Source organism: Falco naumanni, chromosome 9 (genome assembly GCF_017639655.2).
Source record: "Falco naumanni isolate bFalNau1 chromosome 9, bFalNau1.pat, whole genome shotgun sequence".
Taxonomy (NCBI): domain Eukaryota; kingdom Metazoa; phylum Chordata; class Aves; order Falconiformes; family Falconidae; genus Falco; species Falco naumanni.
In genome coordinates this window covers 40,394,252-40,410,050 of record NC_054062.1, presented here as the reverse complement: position 1 = coordinate 40,410,050, position 15,799 = coordinate 40,394,252, and the positions used below count along the sequence as shown (strand labels likewise).

General features: G+C 37.1%; 1 protein-coding gene and 1 long non-coding RNA gene across 16 annotated transcripts in view; one reads left to right on the top strand and one right to left on the bottom strand.

Annotated features, from left to right (window-relative positions):
* LDB3 (LIM domain binding 3) overlaps positions 1-15,799 on the bottom strand; it is a 127,303-nt gene that overhangs the window by 5,860 nt on the left and 105,644 nt on the right. For 9 of the 12 annotated variants that reach the window (XM_040607169.1, XM_040607178.1, XM_040607179.1 and 6 more), the window contains 6 exons: positions 14,026-14,073; positions 11,101-11,228; positions 4,583-4,883; positions 3,192-3,372; positions 885-1,005; positions 50-165 (listed from right to left, as the gene is read on the bottom strand). In XM_040607169.1, the coding sequence (XP_040463103.1) occupies positions 50-165; positions 885-1,005; positions 3,192-3,372; positions 4,583-4,883; positions 11,101-11,228; positions 14,026-14,073 (895 nt within the window). The remainder of the gene's footprint in view (positions 1-49; positions 166-884; positions 1,006-3,191; positions 3,373-4,582; positions 4,884-11,100; positions 11,229-14,025; positions 14,074-15,799) is intronic. The other 3 variants (XM_040607177.1, XM_040607180.1, XM_040607175.1) reach the window with 2 other exon arrangements.
* The window catches only part of LOC121094048, a 66,622-nt gene that overhangs the window by 16,413 nt on the left and 34,410 nt on the right, over positions 1-15,799 (top strand). For 3 of the 4 annotated variants that reach the window (XR_005829726.1, XR_005829725.1, XR_005829724.1), the window contains exon 1: positions 14,061-15,178. The exons of the other annotated variant lie outside the window; for it this stretch is intronic. This is a non-coding gene — a long non-coding RNA (uncharacterized LOC121094048). Of the gene's footprint in view, positions 1-14,060; positions 15,179-15,799 lie in introns of those variants that run through there. 4 annotated transcript variants of the gene reach the window in all.

Below are 15,799 nucleotides of genomic sequence, written 5' to 3'. Positions count from 1 at the left end.
ACTATTTATGAGTATAAAGAAATTATATAGTATTTGATATAGAACCTACAGCACAAATGAAGCAGGTATCATGCCAAGTGTGTCCGAGAGCTTCAATGAATTTATCTCCAGCTTCAACAGGAAAATCACAGCCATGGCATTTTGTGCTGAACAAAGCAATATAATCTAAAATGAAACAAAAAAACAAACTTAAAACAAACACTTAATGTAATCATATTAAATCCAAGAGAAATAGAAAGTTTCCAGAGGATGAATTTTTTTACTTTTTACTACATTCACTGAAACACTTGTTTCATTTGTTTCATACATTACTGAAACATTTGTTCCTTTGTTGCAGCACTTAGAAAACAAAATCTCCATTACCACGTCTTGCACATCTGAGCAGAGCTCTTTTCATGTATGTTGGTTGATCCGTTTTAGGGTGAAGTAGCAGTACCAGGGGTTGTAATTCAAGCAACTTAGTAGAGACAATGTGGGCAGCAACCCACACATACTGTATAGAAGCACTACCAGAACCCTAAAAGAAGAATTTTTCACCCCATAACGTGTAGATTTCCAGTGAGCAGACTCTACCAGGGAAGGGAGGGGCACAGGAAAAAAATGTGTAGGAACAGAGACAGAAAGCAAGCATCATAATACAAAAGGGAGAGAAATAATGTAAGGCATTCTGGGACATGGAGGCAAAAGACCAGGGCTCTTCCAGTCTATCACAAAAAGTGGAGAACAATACAAAGGGAAATACTTGTATATGTGGCGAGTGGAAACAAAATCCATGCTGGATAGGTAACTTTTTTTATTTTGTTCATCAGCTGCTTTATTCTTATGTTGCTTCCACACAAAATGAAGCACATGATGACTGAGCAGACCTGTCCAGTTTGCCATACCTTTCTCACAGTAAGGTTCCCCATCCTCCATGTGAAAGAGGCTATTCCCAAACGGCATCTTACAAGCAGCACAGACAAAGCAACTGGTGTGCCAAGTCTGTCTTAGGGCATGCATAACTTCCTGTAAAACAAACAAACAAACAAAAATCTCCAGCAGAATAGCATGTCATGCAACTACCTACTGGAGAACAAACACAAGGCAAAGATGCTCTAAATTTTTCCCTTTTGTATCAGCCAATTCCCCTCCTCAAAAGAAAGAAGTATGACAAAAATTGGGCTCCTCTGGCAAGAAAGAGGAAATAGGACTACAAACTTTCCAGAACAATGTATTTGCCAAAATGAAACAACATAATTCAGGCAGCTGTTTGTATCAACATGCCCAGTCGCTGTTGCAGGAGAGATTCTCTACAAAGATTCTGATTATTTGCTCCTTTGTTTTGACACAACTAGTATGAATTCTTCAGTGCAAGAGTATGATTTGTTAAATAAATTTTAAAGAGTAACTTTCTCTCTAAGACCAGGAAGTGCATGCAGGGGATAAGTCTGATGTTTCAAAGCAACTTAGGTTATGCACTAATTTCTTTAAGCTTCTCACAAGAATGCTTTACAAACTAATGTAAAAATCTAAAAAAAACCAGCAAGGGTTCTTAGATTTTAACTTATGTGATTAGTGAAGATGAGTCTGTGGGTCTGTTCCTAGGCCATGTGGGCCATGTGTTCATCACAACCCTCCATGTTCGGTGCAACTGATGTTCTCTTAAACTGAGTATCCAGATTCTATCAGCTTCTTTCTTCTATCCAGTTTGGATCAATCTCTATTACTGATTCATTCTTATCTTGTCATACAGAAGTCCTCCAAGACCAGAAGCTGCTGTACTGAGCTCTGATACATGATTACCTGCTAATTTGTCAATCTCACTTGTGCCCAAGACAATGTTCAAGTGTATATCTGTCAAACAGTCCAGATTTCAAAAGGCCAGATGTGTAACTGGTGTAAATGAATTTAACTTTGTTCACTTCAGTGAAACAGTATTGATTTACACCAGATGAGAATCTAGATCCTATTTTATGTTGTTTCCAATTATATATGTAGACTGATTCTCTTTAAAAGATTATTTTTAGTCTCCATTGCCTATGACAAAAGGGTTTGAAGTCCTCTTCTATGCTTTGAATCCAGTGAATAGCCAGAATAGTCTGTTTACCATATATCTTATTAGAGAATCACCATTTGTCATTAACTTCTGTTACTGTTTGCAAAACAACTATTGCTGATAAATAGGTTTGTATCCATTTATGAACCTCATTGAGCTAAGAAGCAAAAAATCCAGATTGAGAAATCTTATTAATATAAATAGAGGCAGCTGGCATCTTTGCTATTTTCCTGATGAAAATCCATAATGGGGAACTGATTTGTGCCGGCATTAATTAGGTAAGTTAAGTCAGTACTGTGCTGTAAAATTACTACTGCTGCAGTAGCAAACAAGACTTGGTTGGAGCCAGAGCTTCACCATAGATGTCTGATGCTGCCATCCCTAATTGGCAATTGCACAGAAAAGCATCTAGTCTGTCAGTGCCAACATTTAGAACATGTCAAAAGCTAAGCAGTGAAAAAACAATGTGTACTCCTTGCTTCCTCATTTAAGAGTATCATGTCATATATTCATTATCACTGTATGGATAAATACACTGCTAAAATTATTTTATGGTATTCCAACCTCATCACCATCTTAGGTTTAAGTAGAGCAAATTTACTTGTACCTAAGCACGAGTACATTAAGACAGAAGTGGCCTCTATTTTTGCCTGTATTAACTATAAGAAGTCAGCAGAATTCCTCTTGGCAGCTGTGTTGCTAGCTACCAGAGAGGTACAGCAAGAGCAATGGGCCTCTTCCCAAGATCACTGATTTCTCCATTGAAATTTAGGCTAGGTCCTGTGTAAGATAGAAAACTCCAGTTCAAGTCTCTTACTATGAACATAAGGAAAAGACAGATAAAAGTAACAGTGTGTGTATCGGATAGCGAAGAACTATCCAGAAAGTGTTACTTACTTTGCACTCAGTGAGATGGTAATTGGATTACATGTGCTGTCTATGAATTGAATAAGGTACAGAAACATCCAATATTTCAGCTAGATAAAAATTACTATAAAATAATATGTTTCTTATTCTGAAATAATCAATGGGCTGGGACATTATTATATAAAAAGGGAAAATAATTAAATATTTAAATTCATTGCTTACAGTCTAAACTATTTCACTATTTCCATGAACCATGCAGCTGGAGAAAGGGTTAAGCTTGTTCTCTTACCCCCATGATCTTAGTGTGGCATCTGGCACAGGTTGGTGCAAAGAACTGTTCATAACAGCGCTCACAGTACACACTATTCTGCTCTTCCACAAAGCACATATCAGCCAAGGATGTCTTGCAGTAAGCACAATTGAATTCTTCTGGGTGCCAAGAGCGACCCATGGCTACCAGGAAAGGACCCCTGTAAACAATCATAGTTGTCTTATTTGTATTGCAAAAAGATTGATTGACCCTGATTACAAACCCACTTTGTTAGACACTGCATACACGTATAACAAGCATTCTGCTTGAACCGTGAAGGTACCTATTGAAATAAGATCCAGAAGCTTGAACAGAAATGGTCTTTTTCAAGCACACTACTCAAACACTTTGCCAGTTGGTTAAAATATTTCATTGTTATTCAGTCTTATACATTGGATTTACAGACAACTGTTGGAAAAATCATCAGTTGTTTTCATATCTGCACAGCTATAAGTGGTCTTTGCAAAGACAGCAGGAAAAGGCCAAGGGTTGTAACACAGAAGATAATGCTACTATTTGAATACATGAAAAAGCAGGCAAATTTCCAAACCTACACACCCACACCTCACAATAGCTCCTGAAGTCCCTGCCTTTTTTCATCTGAGAGCACACTGCATGTGGCATGTTCTAGAAATGTCAGATTATCAGATGATGACTTGCTGTTTGATTATATGGAATACACATTAAATTCATCTTGGTGATTTACTCTTGATTGTAATTAGATATAGTGATTATTACTGGAGTCTATCTATTTCAGAATATATAAAGGGCAATAATCAGCAGTTCCACGTCACCAAACCAGCTCCTTTAGTGGGGGAGACTGTCATTATACATGGATTACTTAAAGTTGGTTAGCAGTCCACAGGGTAACAATGGGCACTGGTCCAGCAGAATGAATTGGGAGAGGAGAAGGGAGAGGCATGCTATGAATCACTGGTAATAGAGTGTAGGCATTATCTTTCGCCAGACACAAAAGCAACAATTACATTTGGCTGCTGTTCCAAAATGATGTCTCGTTCCTTTTCTCTCCATAATCCTCCCCTCCACCCCCCAACTCTCCCAATGAGGCTCTATGTACCTCCTTCAAGGGGTACCTTAGGACCAGAAACTTGTTTAAAAAACAAACAGTGATTTACCACAGCATCCAAGAAACAAACAATTAGCATGTATAACTTTGCAGTGATAAAAAGTGAACCACACAATAGCAAAATGAGCTCTGGAAATGTTAAATTAATGATGCAGACAACAGACATCCCTCCTGGGTAATTTAACTGAGTCGTAGGCTCTGGTACTGTATATTAATGTACAATAACCAGTCCCTCTGATATTTTTTCCCTGCTTCGTCCCTCTTCAAAACCTCATGACCTTACCGAATTATGCTGTTACAGTGCCCACAGAGAGGAGTTCGGCTGCTGGCTGGGAAACGCTCAGCCCTCTGAACTGTTCCCCGAGCTATTGCAGGAGCCTGGGAAGAAGTTGAAACTGGAGATGGGTAGGCAGAAGTTGAGGCAGGAGATGGTACTGGAGCACCCCGTGGTAGGATGTGCTTTGTGACAGTGGTGGTGGTTTTTCCAGGTGCAAATTTCTGGGAAAAGGAGTCATCTGTTACCCACGGAGGGCGGCTTGCAGGCTCAGTGTTGGCAGGGGTGTAGGAATGCGCTGGTGCTGGTGCTGTTTTAAGTATCCCAAAAGAAACCAAGAAGTATTTTAAAGTCTTTTCTTCTGATGGCGAAACAGCAACACTTACCAAAGGGTACTCCATGACACACAAAAATTAAAAGCTTCAGATGACACTTAATTATGGCCTGTCCCATTATTGCTGATTAACTCTGGACTGAAGCCAAAGTTATCAGTACAATCACTGACTTTTAATCCACATGCATTACAGAAGTCATTGCCTACTGGCTTTTACAGATTTTATGATGACCATTTTCAAGGGCAACTCTTCATGTAGGAATAGACATGGCAATTCTGTGATAATTTTAAAGACTGCGATATAATCCGTTCAAGGCAGGTTAAAAACAGAAAGGCCAGATCACGTAATAACATTATAGATGGAATTCCCCATACTTTCAATAGAAGTTATGCTTAAATTTTAGTCTCATTATATTCATTAAAATGCAGCATTTTCCACAGATGGCACTGTTATCTATCATTTGTAGGTTTTACTCCTAGGTGTCTGAAGAAGAACAGGCTCATACAGGGAACACAGAGACGGAGAGCACTGGAAGCAATACTGAGGGAGCCAGTTCAGCTCACATGACCAGCAAGACAATGCCAACAGCACTTAGTGGAAGGCCAGACTTGCGGTTACGACTGATCTCAGTTCAGTTCTTGGCTCTGCCACAGACTTCCTGTATAACTTCAAGCAAAGCGTAGTATCTCTGTGCCTCATTTCCCATGTATAAAATAGAAATATTATACTTCCTTTCTTCCAACCTATCACATAAAATCTTCAGTGCAGACTGCCTCTGTGTTTGTATGCACCAGGCTCTAATCTTGGGTGGAGCTTTATCACATAAAAATAAGCAGAAGCTAGAGCCTGCACATACCAACAAGTTTTCCCATTGCCCTGCTCTTTTCAAAACGTCAGATCTTGCATTGTGTAGGACTGAAGTCACTGCCTGAGAAACTGCCTCACTTTGCCAAGTACAGGAGCACTAAAAGCAGTTTTTCCTTTGCAAGGAAAACAAAGTGAATTATTGTTGGTTTGTGTGAGGAGGAACAGAAGCTTGGAGAGTTGAAGTGTTTTGCCCAAATGAGAGAGCACAGATTTGGGAACAGAAGTCAGTTCTGCAGCCTAGGCAAACACTCTGCATAGTGGATTTGAGTGCCAACAAAATGATGACCAAGTACAGCATTTACAATTAAAGGGGCTTGCAGGTAGAAAGGGATTTCAACCAAGAAGAGGGTTCTGAATGGGGGGAGAATGGATCTTTCTGGATAATTATGTGGTGTGAAGATTATGTTCTACTTAACGTTCCTCCCGTAGCCCACACCCTGCCACAGAGAATAACAGACATTGATCATTGGCAACTGCAGGTGCTTAAATTGCATATGTATCAATCCATTGTGATCATCCTAGTGATCTTTGATTTTCTTCTTTTTATTGAGTTCAGAATCTAATGCATCGTCTTGGTAAAACTTTCTTATGCTACAGTATCAACAAAGTTTCTGCCTCACAAAACTGTATCCCACCTTAGCTTGAGGCTTTTTTTTTTTTTTTTTTTTTTTTTCCACTTGGGAATGGTAAACAGTGTTTAAAGATTTCAGAACAGAGAGTTTATATGCAATCTCTTTAAATCCTGAGGCTGTTGCTATTTATGAATTACGGTATTAAGCTAGGTAAAATTAGAAGGCAATATTTCATCTCTAATTGGTGAGTTCAAAAGGCTCCCACCTATGAGGCTCTCTAATTAAATAAGGTGACTTCTAGCTCACTCCGTTTTGTGAAAGGATTCTCCCTCCCCCAAGAGCCAGTTCTTGTTTTGCAAAGTACAGAGTGTATCCCACGGAGGGCCTAACAAAATGGTCAGATATTCAAACCCAGAGTTCCAGAAGTGAGGAACAAATGCAGTCCAGATACCATTTTTAGGATCTGTTTTTCTATGGTTGTCTTTAGTAAATTCATCTTACAACCTCTTGGTTTTTCACTTTTTCTTCCTTAATCTCTCAGTGTCAGTATTTTGATTTTTCCAGTTTGCTTATTCCAACTAATGCAGACAGCATATAATTTATCTGAGTTCAGATTAATCTAGACTCCTTTGAAGGATAAACACTGTGGAAGGATCTTTGTCTTTCATTCTCTCTACTGTCTATTTCTTTTTACTTTATCCATCTTTTCCACTTGCCACAGTAAAATAAAGCAGCCAAGTAACATTTTTTCCCAGTTGCTGAAAGAAGATACCAGGGGAATTATTGCAAAATGACAAATGCTGGGTGTTCGCAACTGGTCCAAGTTCTCTTTTCAGCCATTACAATTTGTTTTTACAGGCTGGATTTATTACAATATATTTTCCTCTGTGAACAAACTGGATATTGATTTTAAATACTGTCATTGCAATGTATTAGAAATATTTCACCAATTTTGAGATTGTAGCTACTGTTACTAAGAGGGAATTATTATCTTATTATTCAACAGCTATATCCCTAAGCTTATAGGCTTTTAGTAGCTACTGCCATACAAATTCACCTTGCATGTTTATGTATTTCATTTTCAATAGACATGCAGCAGATAAAAGGTGCTGTTTGCTGGTTAAAAGTACTAAGATTCAGTATACGAGAATAGATGCTCAAAATATCAGTATCGTATGAGCTGACCCTGAACTGTTCAAAAATGAGCACTTTAAATAATTCAGTAACCCAGCCTCTATCACCTTGTTTCTCTCAGCCCTCAGACTCTCTTAAAGTAGGAGAGAAAGAATGGGACTATTGTTATCCCCAGAGCATGGCAGAGAGGAGATCTCTTTTATCAGCCCTAGGAACAAGCCAGTTCCTTGCTGCTGGGGAATTTGGAATTCTCCCCATCAACTCTTCATTTATGGTCAATGGATATTTTCCCTCTAGGAAAAAAAGGTGTGTTACCAGAGATTAATTTAGTAAAGTAAAGATTCGTATAGTTGCAAATGCTTTAGTCTTCGATACTAGCTTGCACTGTGAAAAAAAATTTCCTCTTTTTTTGCTTTGTTAGTAGAACACATGATTGTTATTCTTAATAATAATTTTCCATTAACAAATGTAATTCATAATCACAATAGATTTCGCTTATTCTACACTTAGTGGCCACATCCTTGAAGCTCCAAATTTTCTTGTATACTGTTCCAGTACATAGTAGAAGATGGCCAAAGCAGGTAATGCAACTATTCCTTTATAAGAAGACACTATTCTTACTCAGAAGAATGTCAAATGAAAGATGGTATGTAACCTGCTGCTTTAATATTGAAGGTGCTTAGGATTCAGTGAAAAGGTCATTGAGACCTGTGGGAACCTTTCTACCAATTTCTGAAAGAGCGGATCAAGCCTTTACACTTGAGCACTTTTACATACATGAGTAGTCCTATTTGGACTTATGGATTTAAAAGGAAAGATCTGCTTTCTTACTTCTAGGTATCATGTTACTTCGTAGTATGAAACTGGCATTTGAGTTGCTTGGAATATATAAAAGCATTATTCTAGTCTGGGAAAGCTTACAAGAAAGGAATACACAAGTATTTTCTGCCATCTAGTGGGCTTTGTTCAGAAAAGAAGTCTACACTCCTTTTAAAAATTAAGAAAATCACAGGACAGAGAAGGGAAAGGATTTCGGAGTTCTCTGCTTTCCCTATCGGAAGATTTTTAGCAGCAGAAAATTCCCACCAGAGTCAGGTTAGACAAAGTAGTCCTCTTTCTTCTCTTTAAAGTGTACACTTACTGATTACTTCCATCTGAGCCAGATATTCAATGATGCAGTTTCATTTTGAGATTGGTTTCTGAGTAAACAAGATTTAGCCCCATTATTTTTTTCAATCTGAGACAGATTAAAATAGTCTTGTAAACCCTCTCAGTGATTCATTCAGGTTTCTAGATATTGCATATATGAAGCTATTGGTGGGTGTTTTAACCTGCAAGTTGCTGGGCCACATTTTTAAGGGAAGCAGGTAATTTCATTCCCATTGACACTGATGGCTAGCATAAAGACCTTCCCTTTCTAAATTCTACATTGCAAATTCTCATAGTAATCTCTACTATTTTGGCCTTTTCACACAGTGGATTTACAGAAATAGAAGTCTAAGAAATTATTTGCTAAAGTGAGAGTGCAGTTATTGCAAAAGCCTGAGGTTGCACTTAGATTGGAAGAAAAGATGTATTTTGTGGTCCCGTATGTCACAGTCAGAGAACAGCTGGTCCTCTCAGATTGCATTTTACACTGCAGGACAGAATTTATATGCATTGACAAAGTTGAGTGAGTAAGTTTTCTAACTGTCTTGATGGTTTGCTTCAAAGTACTGCTGATCTTTCCCATCTGTGACAGGAAATGCTGTTTCCTCCATTTCTTCCTAAGTGACAATTTCCCGTTTGCTCAGGACTGGAACTAGGACTGTGCTGTAGGGCCAACTCATATTCCCAACCAGTATGAAGTGCTACTACATCAAATATATAAAAATTCAAAAAGTTACCAAAAGAAACGCAAACATCTTCAATAAAATCTCTGTCTGTAATCTCCTTTGTACCCAAGTCACTCTGGGGTTCAATTAGAAAGGTATTTCAGAATCCTTTGCCAGATATCTCAAACTCCTAAACAATACAGGGAGACTTACTACTTCTTTCTCTGCCAAACTTAATTTCATTTTAATTTTGTCTCTGTAATATATCACATTATATATTATTCTGAATTTTCTCCTGTTCTCTGGAGTCCATTACATCCTTGCAGTGCCTGCAGAATGAGAATTTTACACATGCAGGCAGACAATACATACAGTTGAAGTAAGCTTGTTGTATATGTAGTGACAAAACAGTTTCCATATTCTGTATTTTAAATCTTTGTTAGGAGGGAGTGGGGCTCAAACTCAGCAATATAAGAAACAAAGAAGATGTCCATTACAGGAGATAACAAAAGCTCTGCCTCTTATTCTGAGTCTAATTCAACAGCCAGCTTTTTCTTTAACAGATTTAACTCCTAATTGGATATAGCTACAGATTTATTTCTGTGGCAGGTTGGTATATTGAGAACTGGAGTTTATACTTCCCTCAAATAACCATGGGACTTAGTATCTATCGGTGCATTTAGGAGATATTTTGACTTGTCACAGTTTGCTCTGTTCTGGATTATGGAAATAAATCATCTGTCTTCATCTTTCCTTCTTTTGCAAGATAAAAATAATAACATTTGCCTTCAGTGAGAACATGGTATATGCTGACACACTTAACCAAAAGCAAATGAGGAGAAGCTGAAACCTTTATTTACTTTGAGACCCTTAAACAGCCCATGATAGCTCTGAACTGGCTTTTTCCAACTTTATATCTCAAATATAAAGATCAATCAATTGATCTGTCTGTCGTCTTTATGTCCAAGCAAAATTTCTGCATTGGTTTCATTTCAGTAGATCTAGAGATAGAGCATGACAGAATACAGAGTTTAAGACTGTTAAGAATTCTTGGCCTTTTCATATTTACTTGACTGTCAAGATATAAATCAACTTCTAAATTCTCTTGCTAAGATCAGAACAAACTTAATTTGAAACAGAACTGCATTGAGACTTATATTGCTGCCTTATTTAATTTATTCATTTTGAAGGTTCACATTTTGGTCATCAATGGTTTTAGAAGTTCACTCCCTTTGTAACACATTAATACAAAGGGAATTTAAATAACATCAAGGAACATATTTTCCACATGAATGAATAATCAAATATATTCATTCAGTAACTGGATCTATGGGAAATGGAAGCATAGCATTATGAAGTGCTTTAATAGGTCATTCTTTATTTCAAATATAAGCCTTATCTATTTTGCAAATATATCCTACTCAAGCTACCTTCACTTATTTTATCTCCTTCCTGAGCTGTGCATTCTTAAGGTATTTTATCAATTCTGAAGTGTCATTGGGCCCCTAATTGGGTGTACTGGGTTATTTTCCAAGAGTATTTCTTTTGAAAAATCCCTTGCTTTTATTTTTCCTCCATTTGTTCCACATTTTCATGCCAAAGCAGAATACAAATACAACATAATCCTTTGTCTTCAGATAGTCTGAACAAAATTAGCAACTAGCAGCATTTGGTTCGATGTATTTAAATGTTTCCTGATCTGTGTGTGACCTACTACAAAATGTCCATTCTTTGCATTATCTTTTTCTGAAAGAAATGCATGTGCATTTCTTCTGAATCCTTTCAGTACTTTGAAGTCACCTTACCTGGTTGGTAGACAGAGGGCTTTATGCTGGCAGTAGTAACAACTCTCATTTTTGAAGTAGCAGAAGGAGCAGGACTTTCACCATAGCTTCCAGAAACTGGCATTGGTGTATATGACTGGCTTGTGTTTCTAAAAGCAAAATGAAGGTATGAGCAACTTTATAAACAGCAAAAGTTACTGATTATGAAATAACAGATCTGGCAGCTTCCAAAGCACTCCAAGAGGAATGGTCCTTGAGAACTACAGAGAGAATACTGTGAGTGAGATTCATTAGTCTTTACCATTGCTCAGAAAGGTTTGGACAATTCTTTGGAAAGAAAAATTATCTGAATAAGGCTTTTAAATAATGCCACGTTGCTCTCGCTGTTGCGGAAAATAGGTTACTGAAGGAATATGACAAATTTACTAAAGGAACTGTCAGTTTAACAATAGATCAGACTTCAGGAATATGCATACAGAGTTTGGGTTTTCTGTCCCTCTACAAACAGGCCTTTTCTTGTCTAAAATAAATCAATAAGGGATATCTTGCTGACTTAAAAAGATACTGGCTCAGCACAATTACTACTACTACAAATGCTAACTACTGTTTATAAGCACTGTACTCATTTCAAAAAGATTACAGTGACCTTTAATAAACTTCTGAAACTATCTTTTCCCTATTTAGGCTGAAACCACATTTTATGTTAATTTTTCTAATGTTCAGATTCAGCTAACCCAAAAGCAAATGAAATGCATTATTATGATGCAATTTCTGCATTCCTAGATTAAAAGCATTTGCTCAGGATTCCAAACATCAACAAGAAACAGTTTTTCTCTATTTTATGACTTGGATGGTGATTCCCAGTTTGATTATAGTAACACATCGAAATATATGCCTCTTCTATTTGCCTGTTACTTAGGATGGTTCTATTTGTAATGACTTTGCTTCACAGACCACTAACAGAGCATTACATACAAAGCAAGCAACAAAATAAAGAAGTACAAGGAAGGGAAGCAACAGATACTGAGATGTGTGCAGTAATAACCATTCACTATTGAACATCATTGTTATTCACCCTGAAAACATAGTTTTACTTTCTTTTCCCCTTCATTTTCACTATGTGCATGAACAAGATCCCTATCCATTTTTGCTGACAATTTAGAAGTTATTTCCATAGTGGCTTTGTCTCTAGGAAAACATTGGTCAGCATGAGAAATGAAGCATTCTGTTTTGCCAGACCATTGGTCCATCTTGACTTGTACCTTCTTCAACAGTGGAATTAGATGCTATCTGGAGAGAACACGTTATCATTTTTACATATGGCAAACCCAGAAAATTCCTTCCAGTACAGGTTAAAAATATTCTGACAAATGTAAACTTTTGATTTTGAACAAAATAAACCTGTTCTCACAACACAGCATTTTGCTACTCTGACAGTGCTTAAAGTATAGATCTGGTTTGCATAGCACTGATGCCTCAGGCTAATTTATTTTACCTATTTAGTTAGACCTAGAAACGTTGCTGTTGCTACAATGACTATAGGTAATTATTTCTGTACTTAGTCTAGGGCTTAGGGCTGGATTTGGGTTCACTATACCATGAGTAAGCAGATAAACTCCAAGCTAAACTATTTTAGTGGGTTTGTATTCACTGTAAATTCTGTTGTGAACTGTGCTGTGATTTTGAACCGCCAAAGCTGTTCTAAACACAGTAAGACTTTCTACTTTCCATCCTCACCATCTATTTCCTGTTGATACTTTCTTATCTGTAGTGCATAAGAACACACTGTACTTGGGGTCACTGAGCAGAGGATCGTTGCTCCTACCGTAGGACAGGCAGGAAGATTTACACTTCAGGTACGCTGGCTTCACATACAGCCTTTGGCTAAACACACACTATCAAGACTTTTCCCTGTTTTAAAATCTACTATTCAGGGTAAACTAGACAGAAAATCAGTAAAACATACTTACCTTTACAGGCTTAGTGATCAATATTTACAATGTGGATTAAAAGATTTTAAACCATGTGTCATACAGCCTTAATCTGAAAACACATACACTCAGGAAAGTCTACTCCCAGATGTGCAGGTCCATTGGCAGAAAGACTCATTTGAAGGTCTCTTAATGCACAAAATACATAAAGAAGTTCTGAACCAGATTAGCGATATTTAGACTGTCACAAAGAAAGATCGTTTTTCGAAATACAAATGTTTCCCAAAGCTAATAGCAGGTAATACCATGCCGCTATATTTCCTTGTATGTTCAGGGAAATGAAGTTGAAAAAACCAAAAACAACACACACAAACCCCGCCCCCACCCCTCCCATATTCATAGTACCAAAATCATGGCAAAATTAAGTCAACTACTGAACTTTTACATAATATGATGCATATTAAATAGAGTAAGGAAGATAAAAAGGCTTGTCAAAGAGAAATAAAGTGTTATGCTACATCATTAAGGGTTTTAGTGAAGTTAAAAGATTTATCAGAATTTCTGCTGAAGAAAAGGAAATAGCATGTGATTCAAATAGACGGGAAAAAGGAGAAAGAAAAAAATGAAAGAAAAGGAGAAAGAAAAGAAAAGAAAGAAGAAGAAAAAAGAAAGAGAAAAGAAAGAAAAAGAAAAGAAAGAAAAGAGAGGTGAGAAGAGAAAAGAAAGAGAAAAGAAAAAAAGAAGAAAAAGATGTCCTAAGGATCAAAGATGCTTTAATGGAAAAGGAAGCAATGGCATCTCGAAAAGCAGTGAAAGCACCCTTACTGAATTCATCTGTAGCAGCCAATGGCATGTGATAGGCAACGAATTAAATGCTGGCTCTGAAAACTATTAGTTGTCAGAAAAAGAAAGAGATCATTTTTATGTTAACACTTCACTAAATGCCTACTAGCAGCAATAAATTGGTTTGTTAAGTGCTTGTAAAGTAGAGTAGCTGCACAACACATTTTTATACCTCTTCTTTGACTGGTAGCTGACGGAGGTGGAAGAGTGCCGGTTGAAACTAAAATGAGACAAAAGTTGTATTTGAAAAAATATACCAAGAAAATCGAGATATCTTGTCCTACAGTGACTTTCCTTATGAGTAAGAGGTGCTCTTAAGTGCTAAAGTAAACAACACGTACATACTTATAATCATATAAGATCAGTATTACATTTTTCTTCTCTTATTCAAGCTAGGAATCATAGTGAAACCTGACCGATGGTAACATAAAAAAATGAGCTGAGTATATTGCTCCATTAGTCACTGTCATTCAGTTTTGCTTATTCTTTAGTTGTGGAACTCTAATTCAACCACTGGGCTGTTTGCTTTGACATTCATAATTTATATTTACCAGCACAGAAAAATAAGTAAGAGTTTCCTTTTTTCAGTATCATAAGCTCAAGCTGCATCAAATCTTAAAAGCAAGCCTTGAATGAACCAAAGTCAAAACAAGCCTTGAATGAACCAAAGTCCAAAGATCAGCTAAGTTTCCTAGCTTATAAGGCAACTAGGACAACCCCACAGAAAAGACAGGCTTGGAAGTAGTTGAAGCAACAACACCAAGCCATCACATTCAACTTTTCCATTGCAGTACCATTCTATTGTTCATTTACTAAATGGAGTCTTAGATAAACAGGTAGATATTTTTTTTTCTTGGGGAAACAGCATCATTTCGGAACATAAATGATTAATTTCTGAAAATACAGGAAGTATTTAAAAGCCTGCACAATATATGATCTGAGAAACACGGGGATTCAGAATGAACACTGTCTAAATGCAGAGCAGTACAGGGCTACATGGCATCAATCACATCCCAAAGGAGTACAGCCCACATTTGCTGGAACTACCAGAAGTCTATCATATGCCAGTTATTTTCTTAGCTTCTGGAGAAAAGTTTTTCTTCCCTTTACCACAGATACAGTGCTTGAATTAAAATCCTAAGATCTCAGAAGCTGCACCTTCCTTTTAGAACCATAATTGTAGCTCTTTCCATTGTTTCTCTTGTTTTTGTATTCCCAGAGTGCTGTCTCACTGGTTGCCCTGCTTTTACCCTCCAGATGGAATAACCAAATGCATAAAGAGCTTCGTAGCTTGTTTAAAACACTCCTGCTATGCTTTCTTCTTTGTAAGTAAGATCGTAAGTGAAAAAGTAAGATGACATGGCAGATTTAAAAGCAAGAGTAGCGTGATCAGTTAAGTATTAATGACTTAGTTCAAACATTCCTGTTTAGGAACATTATGAAGCTTTTACTCATGTTACGTGGTTATGCATATGGCCTTGCTCACAAAAGCAAAGTCACTATAGAAGAGGATCTACCAAAATTCAAAATCAGATTTGAATAGTTACGGACACTGATCAAGAAATCCTCCTGCATTTTCTTGGTGGACATTTTTAAGGTATCTAGAAGGAAAAAACAACAACAAACACTGGAACAGTGCTGGTAAAATCTCAGCCTCATTCTACTTGAGCATGTTTTACAGGATGGGGATACTGTTGTGACTAAGGTAATCCATATTTTATTTTTAACTAAAATTATACAACACGCTGCAATGCTCCAATGGTGTATGTCAAGTGGAAACTGGATTTTTAAGTCTGTATTTTGGCATGCTAATGAACTGCTTGATTTCTAAATTAAAACTATCAGATGCTCAAAAATTTGGATTATAAATTAATTTAGAGGCCTGGTTAAGTCCCTTAAGTTTGAATACACTAGCTATAATACGTAACAGTTTTTAAAACAAACAT